The sequence below is a fragment of the Delphinapterus leucas genome, chromosome 5 (assembly GCF_059928025.1).
Source record: "Delphinapterus leucas isolate spDelLeu-1000000601 "Yukka" chromosome 5, BTC_Dleu_Yukka2, whole genome shotgun sequence".
Taxonomy (NCBI): domain Eukaryota; kingdom Metazoa; phylum Chordata; class Mammalia; order Artiodactyla; family Monodontidae; genus Delphinapterus; species Delphinapterus leucas.
The window spans coordinates 136,715,422-136,734,869 of NC_143133.1; the positions used below are offsets into that span (position 1 = coordinate 136,715,422).

Consider the following 19,448-nt stretch of genomic DNA (forward strand, 5'->3'; position numbering starts at 1 on the left):
GGCCAGGAGGACTTTGGCGGAATCAATGATACCCATCTTAGTCTAGCCCAGACCTGAGCCAGAATAAGTTGAAAACGCTTCTTGGGTTACCTGGTTCCTGCCCTCGCAGGTCATGCAGACATCGGTACCCCGCCCCCTCGCATCCCAGGATGCAATGATGAATTTCCAGAACTAAGGATGTTTGCAGTGACCTCCGAAGGCTCCCACAGGAGTCCCTTAATCTAAGGATACATGGGTTGCCGGCAGTCCAGACAGGAGGGAGTGTAAGTGACATTTCCTAGATAAGGCGCATCTCCGTGGGGAAAAAGGCGCTGGTGGGTCCCCGAGATGAGGAGGGATGCCCGGCTTACCTCACCGTGGAGCGCAGGTACTGGTACCCCGAGGACCCGCCGGTGCCCGCCTTGCTGCCCAGCATTCTGTGCACCACGCACACATGGTTGTCTAGACAGACACACGCGTTAGCTCCACGTGCGCCAAGGACAAGGGGTCGGTAACGATTATCACCTCCCCTTATCCCTCAGCCGTGTGGAAGACTCAGGTGTGAGCGGATGAGGGTGCGGGGCGGTTTCCCGGCGCCCCGCCTGGTCCAGGCTGCGCGGGGCGTCCGTCCATCCTTACGCACGCTCAGCCCTCGGACGCCGTGGGCGGAGGCCCTGCGACTTACATGAGCCCTCGCTACTCGTGTCCTCATGGGGCCCTTCCTCCATGAGCTCGAACTATTGAAATTATATTTTCAAGTTGTACTGACGCCAAGAGGAGTGCATTGCTATTACAAGCGAAATCTGCTTCGACCCTAAGCCTGCTTGTTTCTTCTGTTTATCAAACACAGCGTCTTCCTGGGCCCACAGAGGAACCGTGAGCACTGGGCACTGCGCCTGCCGCGCCCTGGATGGGTCGGCCCTGAGAGCCGCTGCTCGGCTGCTTTTACGACGGAGCCCCACCCGCACCCACCGCCGTGGGGGAGGGGAGGGTGCCAGGGAGGAAGCAGCTCTGGGGGGTCCGGGGGGACTTACATCTCCACTTGGTCATGAGCGAGTCCATGTCCATGAGGGAGGTCAGCAGCTGGAAAGGGACCTGGAACCTGGGCTCTTCCCTGGGGCAGAAAAAGAATAATAATAGTAAATAATAGTAATAATAATAAAAAGTGTTCAGGCAAGTCCAGTGTGTCAGGAAGAAGACACATTCTACCATCTGTTGGGCCTGAAACAAACATCCCCTTGCCTCTTAGGAGCTGTGACAGCTCTGATCTCTCTCCCAGGCTTAGTTTCCTCATCTCATAAAAGGGCTTAACACCACTCATGTTGCAGCATGTGTGTAAGAGTCTAGAACATTCCTCGATAGACGTGAATTGACCAGCCAGAGTCGCACCTCACACCCCTTCTCATAAAAGGCAGACACGGACACCATCTCGGATTTTCTAGCCAGTAACAGTCAGAAACTTCTTCCAGGCAAAGATGTTAAAACGTGAAAACAAAGACTGCTTGTTACAGCTCCCTCTGATATATTTGTTTCCTTTTTCATCTAATCCCCCAGCTCTCTCAGTGCATTTCCTGCCGAGGATACATAAGCCTGAATAGCATATGCTTACTAACATTTGAGGAAAACAGAAGGGTTTTTTATGCTGCCATTCTGAAAAATAGATGGGACAGGATTAAAAAATAAACCCAAGTAAGTAAGACATGCAGTAAACACAGATTTTTTAATTTATTTATTTATTTTTTGCTTTTTACTAGTGTGCCATCTATTGCTCTGACACATTTAATCTATGAAACACAAAGATGGGCCGTTCACCCACGTGGCTAGGAGGACAGGACGTGGATGCCCCAGACACTGTGGGTGGTGAAGACAGTTAGACTTGAAATTGCTGAACAAGGAGAACAACAGTTATAAGGTGTTTTCACTTCATTCTATTTCATTTTACAAAACAGGAATAACAACATCATTAAGTGACAGAACCCGTTTCATGGCTGAGTTTCTGAGACAGATTAAACTTTGGGTCCTTAGGACACTTAATGTACATAACACTCTGCAGAATTTAATGAAAAGGATATTGATTAATTTGTGTGTATTTTTATGTTTTTTTTACCCACCACAGGTATAAAATTGGACTCTTACTATTTAAAATAAAGAAAAACCTCATGAAACTTCACGATTATTTTCTAAGCTTCCCCCCCCCGCCAAATCTAAATGATTTTTTTAAAACTATGATTGCAATGTATAAGCTTTATACTGGATTTATTATCTGTATCTACTCCTCCATTTTTACTTCTAATTCACCTCTTTTGAGAATTCCCTGGCGGTCCAGTGGTTAGGACTCAGTGCTTTCACTACCAGGGGTACAGGTTCCATCCCTGGTTGGGGAACTAAGATCCCACAAGCCGTGCGGCGCAGCCAAAGAAAACCAAAAATAAATAACTATCATGCTGTATGCCTTAATTCTCCTCTTTTGATTTGCTTTTACCTGTAAAAGTATATCATCAAGGCCCCCTGAAGTGCTTTGTATGATAGCCGTCTCTCTCCTGCAAGACACATAGCAAGTTTTAATTTAATAGGTAATTTAAGGCACTCATGTTCACTTGGCAATCATCACCTTAAATAATTGTGTCACATGTTTTTAGAAAAGAATGTGAATGTTCGTTTAAATATTTTATCCCTTAGCTTGAATTTGGAAAACTATCATTTAAAACATTATTTTAATATTAGATTTTAAAAGACAAATTTAAATATATATACATATATATCTATACACATACTTTAAATTCTCAAAACCTTTAAATAGGCAGGGTTAGAAATCAAGCAATAAACAGCCACATACAAAAGGACTTGACCTTTTTTCTTTTCCTAAATACTAAGTTCCTGTATCATCTATGAATACCTTATTGGAAATACTTCAAATAAATTATAGAATTATAAAATAAGGTTTATTAAATATATTTTAAGTCACTTAAAAAAAAAAGAGAAACCTGGTATAGAAAATACTTAACTTCCACAACAAATGAAAAATTCCTTGTTCCTATGAGTGGAAATATCAGTGTGCATTTCTTCCCCCCAAGTAAGGTTTTACTTTTTGATCTCACGGTCTTACGTTCCAGGGGAAGGATCCTCGGAATAGAAATGCCTACCTTTACTAAGGAGATGCTCATGGCGTTTCTCATCAAATAAGGATAGTAACACCTCTTTCTGCTTCTGAAATTCAGCCTTTTGTTCCTCCTTTTCCTCTGACTCTTCCTTGGCCTTTGGGGAAAATACTGCATTAATATTCCCAAGAGAGAAGAGATCCTTATTTTAGAAAACATTGCTTGTGAGAAGAAACTAGCTGGGTGCAGAAAGGGTGTACTTAGGATATGTACTATATCATCTAACACTGCAGCTTGGAAATTACGGCTTATGAGACAGGACCTTCCTCGTACCACTGGTTCTATACTTTTGTTTAAGTTTAGATGATTTGTTAAATCCAAATACTCTCTTCATAAATATCAAGAAAACTGGACTCAGATGGGCAAAGCTGGAGGTAACTACAAGTGGTCAATAATGGTCTAATTTTAGACAGCAATTATTTAATACAGGCAGTAAAGTAATTCCACTTAGGAAAAATTAAGAATTCCTAGTCAGAGATACTACTAATTCAACTGAAATTCTATCTTCAGTGCAGTATTCTAGAAATACAATTCCTCAGATATTTTCCACTGTTATATTTTTATTTATTTGATATCTATTTATTTGTTTAAGGAAATTCTTATTTTCCTGCTTACAACACATGTGCTACTTACAACTCAATTACTTGGGCTGGAGCAAAAATCCATTTCCCCAATTGTCTTCAATTCATCAGAACAACCACACTGTGTGGTGAGAATGTGTGTGCACACTATAGCCAATTGATTATTGATTTCTTCAGTAAATAAGGCTAATGTGATAGAGATAAAAATCATGAGCAAAATTGAGTCCCTTGATCTCTATCTGGTGGGACTGAAACACTGAAAACTTAAGTTAAATTTCAACCATAGGCAGTGGTGTAAAGGAACAGTGTTGTCCATAATAACTTATAGTAGCAGAGAGGTTGGGTAAGAACATCCCGCAGAAGTTGTCCTTGAACCAAGACATTCAAATTATAGGGGTCCCAGAAGAAGAAGAGAAAAAGAAAGGGACTGAGGAAATATCTGAAGAGATTATAGCTAAAAACTTCCCTAATATGGGAAAGGAAATAGTCAATCAAGTCCAGGAAGCACAGAGAGTCCCATACAGGATAAATCCAAGGAGAAACATGCCAAGACACATATTAATCAAACTATCAAAAATTAAATACAAAAAAAAAATATTAAAAGCAGCAGGGAAAAAGCAACAAATAACACACAAGGGAATCCCCATAAGGTTAACAGCTGATCTTTCAACAGAAACTCTGCAAGCCAGAAGGGTGCGGCAGGACATCTTTAAAGTGATGAAAGGGAAAAATCTACAACCAAGATTACTCTACCCAGCAAGGATCCCTCATTCAGATCTGACAGAGAAATCAAAACCTTTACAGACAAGCAAAAGCTAAGAGAATTCAGCACCACCAAACCAGCTTTACAACAAACGCTAAAGGAATTTCTCTAGGCAGGAAACACAAGAGAAGGAAAAGACCTACAAAAACAAACCCAAAACAATTAAGAAAATGGTAATAGGAGCATACATATCGATAATTACTTTAAATGTAAATGGATTAAATGCTCCAACCAAAAGACATAGATTGGCTGAATGGATACAAAAACAAGACCCATATATATGCTGTCTACAAGAAACCCACTTCAGACATAGGGACACATACAGACTGAAAGTGAGGGGATGGAAAATGATATTCTATGCAAATGGAAATCAAAAGAAAGCTGGAGTAGCAATTCTCATATCATACAAAATAGACTTTAAAATAAAGACAATTACAAGAGACAAAGAAGGACACTACATAATGATCAAGGGATCAAACCAAGAAGAAGATAGAACAGTTGTAAATATTTATGCACCCAACATAGGAGCACCTCAATACATAAGGCAAATGCTAACAGCCATAAAAGGGGAAATCAACAGTAACACAACCATAGTAGGGGACTTTAACACCCCACTTTCACCAATGGACAGATCATCCAAAATGAAAATAAATAAGGAAACACAAGCTTTAAATGACATGTTAAACAACCTGAACTTAATTGGTATTTATAGGACATTCCATCCAAAAACAACAGAATACACTTTCTTCTCAAGTGTTCATGGAATATTCTCCAGGATAGATCATATCTTGGGTCACAAATCAAGCCTTGGTAAATTTAAGAAAACTGAAATCGTATCAAGTATCTTTTCTGACCACAACACTATGAGATTAGATATCAATTACAGGAAAAAAAATACAAACACATGGAGGCTAAACAATACACTACTAAATAACCAAGAGATCACTGAGGAAATCAAAAAATACCTAGAAATAAATGACAATGAAAACACGATGACCCAAAACCTATGGGAGGCAGCAAAAGCAGTTCTAATTTTGTTGTGGTCATCCATTTACAATGCTTGGTGTCAGTTTATTTATCTCTTGTAAAAAAAAAATACAGTGTGTGTGTGTGAAAAAAAAGTAGTTCTAAGAGGCAAGGTTATAGCAATACAATCCTACCTCAAGAAACAAGAAACATCTCAAGTAAACAACCTAACCGTATCCTAAAGCAATTAGAGAAAGAAGAACAAAACAAACCCAAAGTTAGCAGAAGGAAAGAAATCATAAAGATCAGATCAGAAATAAATGAAAAAGAAATGAAGGAAAAATTGCTAAGATCAATAAAACTAAAAGCTTGTTCTTTGAGAAGATAAACAAAATTGATAAACCATTAGCCAGACTCATCAAGAAAAAAAGGGAGAAGACTCAAATCAATAGAATTAGAAATGTAAAAGGAGAAGTAACAACTGACACTGAAGAAAATACAAAGGATAATCAGAAAAAACACAAGCAACTATATGCCAATAAAATGGACAATTTCTGGAAGAAATGGACAAATTCTTAGAAACACAACCTTCTGAAACTGAACCAGGAACAAATAGAAAATATAAACAGACCAATCACAAGCACTGAAATTGAAACTGTGATTAAAATCTCCCAACAAACAAAAGCCCAGGACCAGATGGTTTCACAGGCAAATTCTAACAAACATTTAGAGAAAAGCTAACACCTACCCCTCTCAAACTCTTCCAAAATACAGCAAAGGGAGGAACACTCCCACACTCATTCTACAAGGCAAACATCAACCTGATACCAAAACAAGACAAAGATGTCCCCAAAAAAGAAAACTACAGGCCAATATCACTGATGAACATAGATGCAAAAATCCTCAACAAAGTACTAGCAAACAAATCCAACAGCACATAAAAGGATCATACACCATGACGAAGTAGGGTTTATCCCAGGAATGCAAGGATTCTTCAATATACGCAAATTAATCAGTGTGATATATATTAAAAAATTGAAGGAGAAAAACCATATGATCATCTCAATAGATGCAGAAAAAGCTTTTGACAAAATTCAACACCCATTTATGATAAAAACCCTCCAGAAAGCAGGCGTAGAGGGAACTTACCTCCTCATAATAAAGGCTATATATGAGAAACCCACAGCCAACATCATTCTCAATGGTGAAAAATTGAAACCATTTCCACTAAAATCAGGAACAAGACAAGGTTGCCCACTCCCACCCCTATTATTCAACATAGTTTTGGAAGTTGTAGCCACACCAATCAGAGAAGAAAAAGAAATAAAAGGAATCCAAATTGGAAAAGAAGAAGTAAAACTTCTTCACTGTTTGCAGTGACATGATACTATACATAAAGAATCCTAAAGATGCTACCAGAAAACTACCAGAGCTAATCAATGTATTTGGTAAAGTAGCAGGATACAAAATTAACGCACAGAAATCTCTTGCATTCCTATACACTAATGCTGAAAAATCTGAAAGAGAAATTAAGGAAATACTCCCATTTACTATTGCAACAAAAAGAGTAAAATACCTAGGAATAAACCTACCTAAGGAGAAAAAAGACCTGTTTGCAGAAAACTATAAGACACTGATGAAAGAAATTAAAGATGATACAAACAGATGGAGAGATATACCATGTTCTTGGATTGGAAGAATCAACATTGTGAAAATGACTATACTACCCAAAGCAATCTACAGATTCAATGCAATCCCTATCAAACTACAAATGGCATTTTTCACAGAACTATAACAAAAACGTTCACAATTTGGATGGAAACACACAAGACCCCAAATAGCCAAAGCAATCTTGAGAAAGAAAAATGGAGCTGGAGGAATCAGGCTCCTAGACTTCAGACTATACTACAAAGCTACAGTCATCAAGACAGTATGGTACTGGCACAAAAACAAAAATATAGATCAATGGATCAGGATAGAAATCCCAGAGATAAACCCACGCACATATGGTCACTTTATCTTTGATAAAGGAGGCAAGAATATACAATGGAGAAAAAACAGTCTCTTCAACAAGTGGTGTTGGGAAAACTAGACAGCTACCTGTAAAAGAATGAAATTAGAGCACTCCCTAACACCATACACAAAAATAAACTCCAAATGGATTACAGACCCAAATGTAAAGCCAGACACTTTAAAACTCTTAGAGGAAAGCACAGGCAAAACACTCTATGACATAAATCACAGCAAGATCCTTTTTAACCCACCTCCTAGAGAAATGGAAATAAAAACAAAAATAAACAAATGAGACCTAATGAAACTTAAAAGCTTTTGCACAGCAAAGGAAACCATAACCAAGACGAAAAGACAACCCTCAGAATGGGAGAAAATATTTGCAGATGAAGCAATCGGCAAAGGATTAATCTCCAAAATATACAAGCAGCTCATGCAGCTCAATATCAAAAAAACAAAAAAAAATCCAAAAATGAGCAGAAGACCTAAATATACATTTCTCCAAAGAAGATATACAGATTGCCAACAAACACATGAAAGGATGCTCAACATCACTAATCATTAGAGAAATGTAAATCAAAACCACAATGAGGTATCAACCTCACACCGGTCAAATGGCCATCATCGAAAATCTACAAACAATAAATGCTGGAGAGGGTGTGGGGAAAAGGGAACCCTCTTGCACTGTTGGTGGGAATGTAAATTGATACAGCCACTATGGAGAACAGTATGGAGGTTCCTTGAAAAACTGAAAATAGAATTACCATATGTCCCAGCAATCCCACTACTGGGCATATACCCTGAAAATACCGTAATTCAAAAAGAGTCGTGTACCACAATGTTCATTGCAGCTGTATTTACAATAACCAGGATATGGAAGCAACCTAAGTGTCCATTGACAGATGAATGGATAAAGATGTGGCACATATGTACAATGGAATATTACTCAGCCATAAAAACAAACGAAATTGAATTATTTGTAGTGAGGTGGATGCACCTAGAGTCTGTCATACAGAGTGAAGTAAGTCAGAAAGAGAAAAAGAAATACCATATGCTAACCCATATACATGGACTCTATGAAAAAAATGGTTCTGAGGAACCTAGGGGCAGGACAGGGATAAAGAGGCAGACGTAGAGAATGGACTTGAGGACACAGGGAGGGGGAAGGGTAAGCTGGGACGAAATGAGAGAGTGGCATGGACATATATACACTACCAAATGTAAAATAGATAGCTAGTGGGAAGCAGCTGCATAGCACAGGGAGACCAGCTCGGTGCTTTGTGACCACCTAGAGTGGTCTGATAGGGAGGGTGGGACGGAGACGCAAGAGGGAGGGGATATGGGGACATATGTATACATATAGCTGATTCACTTTGTTATACAGCAGAAACTAACACAACAATGTAAAGCAATTATCCTCCAATAAAGATGTTAAAAAAATAAAAAGTAAAAAAAGATTAAAAATAAAATAGAATCCGCCTTCCAATGCAGGGGATGTGGGTTCGACCCCTGGTCAGGGAACTAAGATCCCACATGCCGCGGGGCAACAGCCCGGGCACCACAACTACTGACTGAGCCCATGCACTTTGGAGCCCGCGAGCCACAACTAGAGAGAATCCCGTGCACCTCAAGGAAGAGCCCCCACCCCACAACAAAAGATCCCGCCCCAACTAAGACCTGAAGCAGCCAAATAAATAGTTTTTTAAAAAGAAAGAAAAAAAGAAATTTAAGGAGCTAACTAAGCTAAACAGTTGAGGATTACTCGTGTCTTAGCAGATGCTGAAGCAGTGGGTATAAACGAGTTCACTGGTGGAAGAGGACAGAGCGGGAATGCAAGGGATCTGAGCCCATGCCTTGTGAAAAGGAGAGAGAGAAGCAAGGGTCAGCACACTAGATGAAGACACAATGCTGATACCAAAACCATGGGGGAAAATGTTCAAGAAAGTGTAAGTAGTCATTAGTAGTAAAGCCAGTAGGAAGTGAAGTAAAATGGAGATAAAAGTGGTCATTGGATTTAGGTACCAGTGACCATTTGTGAATGAAGGACAGGAAGGCAGACTGAACCGGGGCTAGAATTAGATGGAGAAAAAGAAATAACCATGCTGACCGCTGTTCTAAATACTCCGCGAATGTGAATCTCATGTAATGTTCACAGTAATCCTATGAGGTAGATACTCATATTTTCTATTTTGCCAATGAAGGGAGTGAAGCAAAGAGAGGTTAGGTAGCAGGAGGGGTTCAATGGCACAGGGTCACCAAGCAGGGACGGGGGGACTTGACCCATGACTGTGGCATCAGGTCCCTGCTTTAAACACCTCGTGACACAGTCTCTCAAGGTGTAGAATTGAACCAACTCTTTCAAGAAATTTGGTCATGAAGAAAGGATATGGGGCCCATAATGTGAGGGAAATTGAGGAATCTACAATATATACTTTTTTAACTGAGAGAAACTTGACATTGTCTGAGAGCCAATAAGAAGAACTCAGCAGACACATCAGAGTGAAGGAAAGTTATATGGCTTAGTGTATTGGATCACTGGTCCTTTGTGAGCCCACTTCTGTCTAGAACTGGTCATAACATGATATGTTCAATATAAATGAGAAAGGTCTATTAGTCTCATCTATTCAAAGTCTTGCTTACAATCAACTTCTTCATTTAATTTTTATTGCACATCAGTAAAATTAAATCAATCATGTCATATATTCCAAGCAGGTGCATTTGTGAAAGAATATGAGGAAAATGAAAGATTAATAGAAAATGGTTAAAATGAAATTCCCAGTACTTCTCCTGTAGCAAACTTATGTTTACTTATGGCTTCACAAATACCTGAATTCTTGTGAATTCTTCTTCCAGGCCTTTGACAATGTTGTTTTCAAACTTTCTCCAGAAGTTAAATCCATGTGGCTCTAAACCTGGGGTTCTTTCCAGCCATGCCTGAAATAAATATTTTTCAAGTAAATGCATTGTAAAATTTAAAATATGTAAAATGCTTCGTAACAAACATTTATGAACTTGAAATAGAAAATTTTCATGGTTTTGAGAAACATACACCCTAAGTTTTTTTGTGTGTAAATATTTCTCTTTCCCTTCAATTTCTTCATTTATAAAATAGCAATATTTTATTCTCCTAATCTTAAAGGAAATCACATTAAAGATATTTACTCTTTATTAAGAAATATATTATTACAGAAATCCCAATTTTTTTCTATAAATCTATGAACATATTTATACATTCTTTCAATGAGGGCTTCTGGTTTATTCTCAAAATAGTTTATGTCTTAGGAGCTGAAGGAATCATGACATGTATGAGATATGATTTCTTCTAAACGCAGGGACATTGTACTCTTAGCAACTTTGAAGTCAACTGACTGCTCAATTATTTTAAGATGCCACAGGATTTTTAATCTAGAAATAAAAGCAAATCTGTGCATCTCTGTGGGTTCTCACTTAGCCTATTTTTCGTTTTGAAATTAGCTTTCTGATTCTTTCTCTATCTTTATAAGCCATTAAATAGCATTATCTATAATTTATTAACCTAAATCTACACTTACAATGCCCAGGGGATTAGTGAGCAGAGTATAATTCACTAAAATAAAAACTGAATTTGCAAAGGAAAAGACTTTGTCATGGAAATCAAGACTATACAATCCTTATTTAATAATTTACTTATGCAAAAACAAATTAATAATTCCTCAAGGCCATTTACAGACCCACAGAGAAGTAAGATATGAAGGGAAAGAATTCTGAAGGATAGAATCTTAGTGACTTAGTTTAATTAAGAAACACAACTTGTGGAACTTTTCAATTATGGAATATTTTAAAGAAACAAATCTCATTCAATAAATAACCATACCCAATTTAAAAATCAGCTAATCCAATGTTGCTTAGCAGAAATATTTAAAAGGATTGTTATAATAAGATAAGGAGGTTATTAAATATTAACATATCATTGATTATATAAATTTCTCTGAAGTTCTCAAGAGAGCTTTTAATATTTTAATTAGTGGAATTTACCAGCTAAAGTATTTCTATAAATTCATTCTTCTCTTATTTGCAATGAACGCGACCCAACTTTGATATGAATTTTAAAATCCGGGTGTCGCAGAAGCTCAAGTAACCAGGTGTGCTGAGCTAGGCGTTCCCAGTGGCCTTTGCACACACACCTCCACCAGCTGCAGGAGGGTCCTTTCCTGCTCGGACTTCAGTAGTAACTCGTTGTCTTCTCCCCTGAAGTTATCACGGTAGTGTCTTCTGTTGTAAGGGACCCTCAAGCTCTGAAGAACCCCTATCTTGTTTTCTAACAGTCGGAACTGCAGACTCTGGAAGCCTGATGCCGGGAATAAGTACTCTCTGTGAGAACAGGTGGGGGAGGACAGAAGAGGAGGGAGGAGATTGTTGTCATGGTCAATCGCCGCAAGGGTCTCTTCTGTTGGGAAAGGTGGTCAGTGTGACTCTCCCAGGCATCACCACACACAGACACACAACTGCCTATCGTTGGACCCAGGACTTGGACTTCACCGAACTCAGGACAACGAGGTCCTAGCCATCATTGTCACTGTCAGTTGATGTTTGTGTATGTATATACACATATGTGTATGTATGTGTGTGTTTATCTATGTGTGTGTGTTTACATGTAAACTTATACGTACACATGCAGACACGTACATGCATGTGTGTATACTAAGCTTTTCCTAAGATAAAGACAGGTGAACACTGAGCAATATTTTTCATTCAATAGTGCTAAAAGTTTCTTTATAAGTATTATTCAAGGGCATTCCCTGGCAGTCCAGCGGTTAGGGCTTGGCGCTTTTACTGTGGTGGCCCAGGGACAATCTCTGGTGGGGAAAATCCCACAAGCCATGCAGCCAAAAAAATATATATTATTCCATTTCTCTTTAAAGTTCAATTCATTAATCTCACTACCTAGTATTATTATGAGCACTGGTGAGACCCTACAAGTAAAGTGAATGGGATGTTGCCTAGCACAAAATAGGGCATCACAAGGTGTGAGTACTCCCACCCCACATAACTCTCACATCCTTACAAATTTCCTTCATCTAACTGGTACTAAAACTTCAAGTTGTTAAATATACTACAAAGAAATGCTACCACTTTTCATTTGATCGTCAAATATGTAGAAGACACTGTATGTTCCATCAGTAAATGCACCTGACGCTCTTAGGAAGATTTCTTCTCAAATTTTGGTTATGAGAAAAGATTTCATAGATAGATAGATAGATAGATATCTTCCTGGATATGTACCTCTAAAATTTATAGTTCAACTGTTCAATATTCTGTAATAACCTAAATGGGAAAAGAACTTGAAAAAGAATAGATACGTGTATATGTATAACTGAATCATTTAGCTGTACACCAGAAACTAACACACCTGAGTATAGCTGTTAATCGACTATACTCCAATATAAAATAAAAATTTAAAAATATTAAAAAATAAAATTTATAGTTTAATCCATAACTTACACGGACATGTTTCTTTATATGTCACTCCTGTTTCTCTTTTATTTTTAGTTTTTAATCATTTAACTTTAGTTATGTGTATTATATCAGCCTTTTTAGCCATTTTGGTAAGTCGTCTAAAATCCTTTTGGGATGAAAATTGGGCACACACGATGAACTGAAATTCACGGACCGTGCTGCGTTCACATGTAAGAGGAAAGGGATGAAGTATTTTCAGTAGCTGCTTAAATGCGTGTGGTGATGATTCCCGAGTGCTCCCAGTGACAAAGTGTCAGCAGGACAGGCTTCTTACATCACAGCACACACGTTCTCTCCAGCCCATCAGAATGGGAGGGTAACCCCTGCGTGTTGACAAAGCCGCGTGCACACCTGAAGTCGTTGAAGTCCAAGGCTGTCATGGTCTCCAGGACGGAAAACTGCTGGACCAAGAGCTTGAGGATCACGCCCACTCGGTGCATTCGGGTCACCACCTTCAGCATGTTCCTCTCATCCCTGACCTGGGGGTTAGGAGATGAACAGAGTCCTCAGGCCTCAGTTCTGGAAGACACTAAATAGAGTGTAAATAACAATGTGTTCCTGTTAATGCCGTCTCTACTCTAAGGAGGAACCTTGGCACTAAAATGTGCCTTAGGTGGACACTGAACGAACAGCAACTCTGAATTGCGTACAAGGAACGCCTGCAACCTCAAAATCATTTTTTTCTTTAAAAATAGAAAACTACATGGAAGCAAGTTTTAAGTAAATTCTGGACCACAACTCCCACCGATTCCTTAGCAAATGTCTCTGTTAGTTTTGCTTTAAGGAATAAAGTCCAGGGGAACATGGGGACCTGTGCGTGCAGGTTAAGCAGACCCCTGGGTCCGTGGGCTCCGCCCTGAGGCGGGAGTTGCCGCTGAGACGGATGGGGTTTGCGTTCACAGGTACGAGGAGGGCACTGTCCGAGGATGGATGTTCTCTCCTCCCTGCCCCCTTGGCGCAGGGGCTCCGAGCTGGGGGACCCAAGGCCGGGTCCTCTGTCCTCCAAGGGCGGAGGAAGGTGTGGGCAGGATGCGGGCTGGGAGGGAGGCTGTGGGAGCTTCGCGGGGCGCCCCTCTCTGCCCTCCCCCGCATCCCCTCCCACTTTCCCCTCCTCTTTCTCTCCGTCTCCTTTCCTCACCATTGCTCCTGTCTTCCCATGCAGACGTTCAGTAGAAATACAATTCTGGTACCTACCGATGAACGAATCGGCATTAGCTGTCCTGGCAATCCACCATCGTTCGTCATAACTTTTTTTTAAGGGAAAAATATGGAGTTCTAAGCAAGGGGCTTGAAACTAGAATTGGAAAGGAACCTTGAAGCAAGGTGATGACGAGGCTGGGAAGATGTGACTAAACTCTTCTCCGCTACAAACTTTTTTCCCCCGTTATGTTATAATTCCACCATTTGGTGTTAAACTTTTCCCATTAATAACACTTTCTACTTTCTCCAAGAAAAGTATGAAAACGATATTGTGACATGGCAACTCACGTGGCCATGCTGAAAGATCTCGCGAACAGAATCCAGTTCCCAGAGGATCTGCTTAAACCAGAGTTCATAAGCTGCGAGGGGAAAATCATTGTCAGTTGGAAAGTGATGGGAGCCTTTTGACCATAATAATATGAAAGGCCCTGTTAACACACTGAAAGAGAAATCAAAATGGAACTTAGAATTCAATAAAGGCCAATATAGCCCCATTTTATGCTACAAACAAATATTAGTGATACAGTTATAACAGCCTCCTTTTATTGAGTGCTTGAATATGCCAGGCGTGTTATCCATATGCTTTACGTTATTTTCCAAACGACTTCTCTCAACAAAATATTGTTAATGTCCTTGAGGATATAGCACGTAAACTAAATCTAACTTCCCGTGTGGAAGCTGGAGGTGTGTGGAGAAGTGGAAGTGATACTAAACTTCTATAGAGTGAGACCCTAATACACATTAACCTAATGAGTACGACAACGTATTTGTTTCTAGGGACTTGGACCCTATGGGGAGGACAAGCTATGAACAGGCTGAAACTCTGTCACACTCATCTATTTCCCTCAGTTCCTAGCACAGTGTTTGGCGTAAGATAAATGCTGGGTGATTATTATATAAATAGATGAACTAAACAGCCAGTGTAGTCATTAGAGGAGCATGGAAACCAATCACCTTAGTGATCGCTAGTGTCTTCTCTTTGGGCACAGGCTGTGCTTCTGTACTAATGAAGGGGATCAAATTATACCTTTAAATTACATTTAAGGAGACTTTCAGAAATCTATTTTCCATATGTGGACAAAAAGAGCAAACCAAATATATTTTCGGATCAGTCTGTGAGTCACGTTTTCAGGTTTAACTTTGTGTAGCTGGTCCCATGACCCACTGACCACGTGTTCTGATGGAAGGAAAGTCTCCCCATCAGACGATAGGCACTACCATTCGTTGTGTGTTGACTGTGTGCTCTACCTTGAGCTCAGCGCCGAGCGCACGTTACCCGTGTCATCCTCACAACTCTGTACATGAGAGGAAACAATCATTCTTTCCATTGTGCAGGTGGGGAAATGGCGAGAATTACTGGTCAAGAAACCTGACCGAGGTTCCACCGTCTTTAATGGTAGAGATGGGATTCGAAACAAATTTCTGATTCCCAGCGTGTGCTGCCCTGCGGTGATTCCTCCCCTGCTGATTTTGCCTTCGAGCCACTGATAATGTCAACATAAAAAAACAGGAGAAGTAACACATTAGCCTCATTATTTTCCATTTTTAATTTTGTTTAACTCAAAGGAGACAATCATATTAGCCAGTCCGTGAAGAAAACAATCATTTGAGGGAAAGGCACAAAGAATTGATAGGACAAGGAAACATCTAGAAACGCAGCACCGACCCGCATGAGTCACTGGGCCCTGGTCAGCCAGAGGGCAGTATTATGACACCAACAATCTTAGAGGAAATCTAAAGGTTTGGGGGTCACAGACCTCTGAAAGACATGTTTGTGAAATTTTGCACAAAATTTCAAAGAGTTCAGGGACTTCCTAAACTTCCAAAGTCAAGGACTCTACGTTAAAAACCGCTACCCAGAAGCAGAAGTCTGGAGAGTAGGAACACACATTTTAGGCAAAATTCACATTCCTATTCAGTACCAGCTCTCTGTAGGATATGTAAAGTTACAGTAAATGTGAGGGATCTGTTTCTTGAAAATAGTCTCCTAACGTTCCAAGTGGAAAAAAGTGACATCTTAGCTTGCAAATTCTTCGTGAATTCCAAGAGATAGAAAGCCCCCTTGGGTTTAGGACAGAGTCCTAACTGATCCAACAAGCACCGAGGTAGCAGAAAGAAGACTGTTATAAATCACAGAAGGAGGTCCTATGAGAACTTATCTGGTAGCGAAGTATTCGCGAGCATCCTAACGACAGTGATTTCTTAGTCCTCCACCGTCTTACAGGTAAAAGTGTGCTACCTTTCCTCATTACTGATGGAAAATTCCTATGAATAGCTACTGTCCAATCTTGTGTGCAACTTACCTTGATGAGTTATGATGAAAAGATGCTCATCATGGATTTTATTTCCTTTTATTTCACTTTGAAGCTCCTGTGCATTCAAAACTTTTTCCAACTTTAAACAAAAAAATAGAAACACTGATTTTGTAGAAACTTCAGGTACAAGATGAATAAGTTATGTGGATCTAACGTATAGCATAGTGATTATAGTTAATGGCAATGCATTACATACTAGGTCTTAAGTGTTTTCACCGCAAAAAAAGAAATGGCTATTATGTGACTTGATGCATGTTAATGCTCTGGTGGTAATCACTTTGCCATATATGAGTGTATCAAATCAACGTGCGTGCACCTTAAACTTATGCAATGTTATATGTTAATTATATCTTGATAAAGCTGGAAAAAAGATTACAAAGAAAGACTGATTTTGAAATCGCAAAACTAGATTTTTACCAACTTTAATAAATAGAATACAATACTGAAAAAAGTCCCCCAAATCCCAAATGCTCAGGAACCAATCTACTTTCTTTTAAACAATTAATGTGTCTTCATAAAGAGTGAGTTGAATTTATGAGTTTTACTCTTTTCAGAAGAAAGTATATTTGGTAGGAATCTATCGTAACAAATGCTGTTACCCTCACTGAGAAATTATGTCCCTTCCATCTCTTGCCCCATCTCTTGACCCTCATGTCCCTTCCATTTATAAAAGCTTCATAGCTTGCTTAGTCTACTGTGTGTCCGCTGCTCTTTTATTCTCCTAAAGAGTCGATTCTAAGACCTTAACGTTGCCTGTCAGCTCATGCTTAGAAACCCACCAACAAGGGCATCAAGGGCTCTAATCACTTCACGTCTTAAAAATAATCTCCAGGGACTTCCTTGGCAGTCCAGCGGTTAAGAGTCCACGCTTCCACCTCGGGGGCATGGGTTCAATCCCTGGTCGGGGAACTAAGATCCCACATGCGGCGTGGCATGGTCAAAAAAAAAAAAAAAGAGAGAAAAATAATCTCCAAATGCCTCTTTGTAACATCTTTCTTTCATCTAAACATACGCCTCCAACATTTCTAGTTTACGATAAAGAATTTAAAAGAGAAAATGTTCTGGCTACATTTGCAATTATCTAGGCTGGGATTCAGTAACCAGGTCTCAGGTATACAAGTTGTGCAATGCCTGCCAGTTATCTGCGCTTTATCTTATCCCATGTGTCCTCGGCCTGGATTCTGCATTCTCTGCTTTCATTGTATTTCTGTCAGGCAGGTGAATCTTCACATACGAGTCTCTTGACTTGTTCTAACAAAACTTGAAAAAGCATACATGTGTATGAAAAGAGATATCTTTAGGTCCAGAAAACTATTTGACGACTGAGAAGACAAACAAACAAACAAACAAAAACCCCAACATGAAAATGTCACCTAGCGCTTAGCAGTGAAAGCTCCTCCTTGTGAGGACTCTGCCACTTACTTGCAGGTAGTTCCCATAGATAAGTCCCCCTTTACTGGCTCTATTCACACCCATTTGTGATTTGTCTTCTTCACTGCCTTGTACAGAGAGGTTTTTAAAAGCATATCTGCAGATGAAAAAGTGAGAAAAAGAACAGTAACTAATCATAGGAGTGACGAGAATTCCCTTATTGCTAACCTTTCAAAGTAGATTATTAAACAAGGGAAGAAGGGTGACAGTGTTCACCCTTGCTTTTGAAATTCCGAAATTAGTGTTCATACTTGACATTCCTAAGAGCTTACCCAGACTTAGGATAGAGGTAAATACTCACCCAAAGCTGCTTCCTAAACATGGGCACCCACTCATGGTGAAGACGTGCTGTCACAGGAGCCCTGAGCTTTGCCTCTGGCCGGGTGATGTCTTTGCCCCCCAGATGTTCCACAGCTCCCTTTTATGAACCCTGCCCACCCTGCCCAGCCAATCAGCTCCTCTGTGTCTCTTACCAAGGCTCTTGTTTCAGCTGGAACAGAAGCTGAACTTTGGTAAACGTTAGAGTGGATTTGTGTTTGGGACAGTTTGTTTGCTAGAAGTGTGAGTGTTCTGCCTAACAATATTGGACTTGTCAACTTCTGCTTTCATATCCACAGTAGCAAGCAACAAATAACTCGGTAAGAGGCAAAGGGAACAACCCAAAGATTTAACTATTCTGTTCCAAGAGCACATTTTCATAGTGTTACAGTGTATAAGAGGATGAGCTTGTACACTGTATGAGAAAAACAAATATTTATTCTCTCAGTCTCAGATTTGAATATTCTTACAACTCCTCAGCTGCAGACGGACCTCGAAAGTCTCTGGGGAAAGAAATTCGTTATGTAACAGACGCAGGATTCATGCTTAAACCCCATTTCCAGCCCCTCTTCATAGCTCTTCTGGCCTGAATCTCATCTAATGATTAGCAGCAGTTAGGCTTCTGTATTGAATTGGAACTTAAATGCACATTATTAATTTACTGGTCACCTGTCATACCCCGACCACCAGGCAGTGGCAGTCATCCCACTTTGTCTGCAGACAGTTTTTATTTTTATTTCTTTTTTCCTTTTTTTTTTTCCAGGATACAATATATAATGAGCTTGGTCAGGCGGACGTACATGTTTAATAAAATGGTGACGGTGACACTGCTTTGAGAACACAAAGTTAGCATTGCCGCATCCAGACTCTCATGTTGCCAAATCACCTGTTATGATGCAGGGCAGACAATTTTTAAACGATAATAATGTGCCCAGGGTTCCAAGCAATGTCTTTCTAGAAAACATTATTTACTGGACTAACTTCTAAACCGTTGCTTTGAGGCCCCTGGAGCCAGGGCAGAAGCTCCATCCCCCTCCCTACCCGCCGCTGAGACGCGCAAAGAACCACACAGAGAGACAGCTTTTCCTATTTCTCTCACCGTCTAAAGTGATCGATTTATGTCATCAGAAGTCAGAAGCTTCATTTCTAGTCTTGGCTGACTAACTTGTGATGTGGGGAAATTAACTTAATGCCTGTACACATCATTCTTCATCAAACGCCATGAAGGTAT

At 39.8% G+C, this 19,448-nt stretch overlaps 1 protein-coding gene across 1 annotated transcript in view; it reads right to left on the reverse strand.

Annotated features, from left to right (window-relative positions):
- TDO2 (tryptophan 2,3-dioxygenase) overlaps positions 1-18,976 on the reverse strand; it is a 20,574-nt gene extending 1,598 nt beyond the window's left edge. Inside the window, exons 1-10 of the mRNA XM_089912495.1 lie at positions 17,891-18,976; positions 16,457-16,547; positions 14,442-14,512; positions 13,305-13,432; positions 11,621-11,807; positions 10,284-10,391; positions 3,123-3,234; positions 2,462-2,519; positions 1,014-1,093; positions 351-441 (exon numbers count right to left, since the gene is read on the reverse strand). Coding sequence (XP_089768621.1) covers positions 351-441; positions 1,014-1,093; positions 2,462-2,519; positions 3,123-3,234; positions 10,284-10,391; positions 11,621-11,807; positions 13,305-13,432; positions 14,442-14,512; positions 16,457-16,547; positions 17,891-18,037 — 1,073 coding nt within the window. The 5' untranslated portion in view covers positions 18,038-18,976. The remainder of the gene's footprint in view (positions 1-350; positions 442-1,013; positions 1,094-2,461; positions 2,520-3,122; positions 3,235-10,283; positions 10,392-11,620; positions 11,808-13,304; positions 13,433-14,441; positions 14,513-16,456; positions 16,548-17,890) is intronic.
- Between the last annotated feature and the right edge of the window lie 472 nt (positions 18,977-19,448).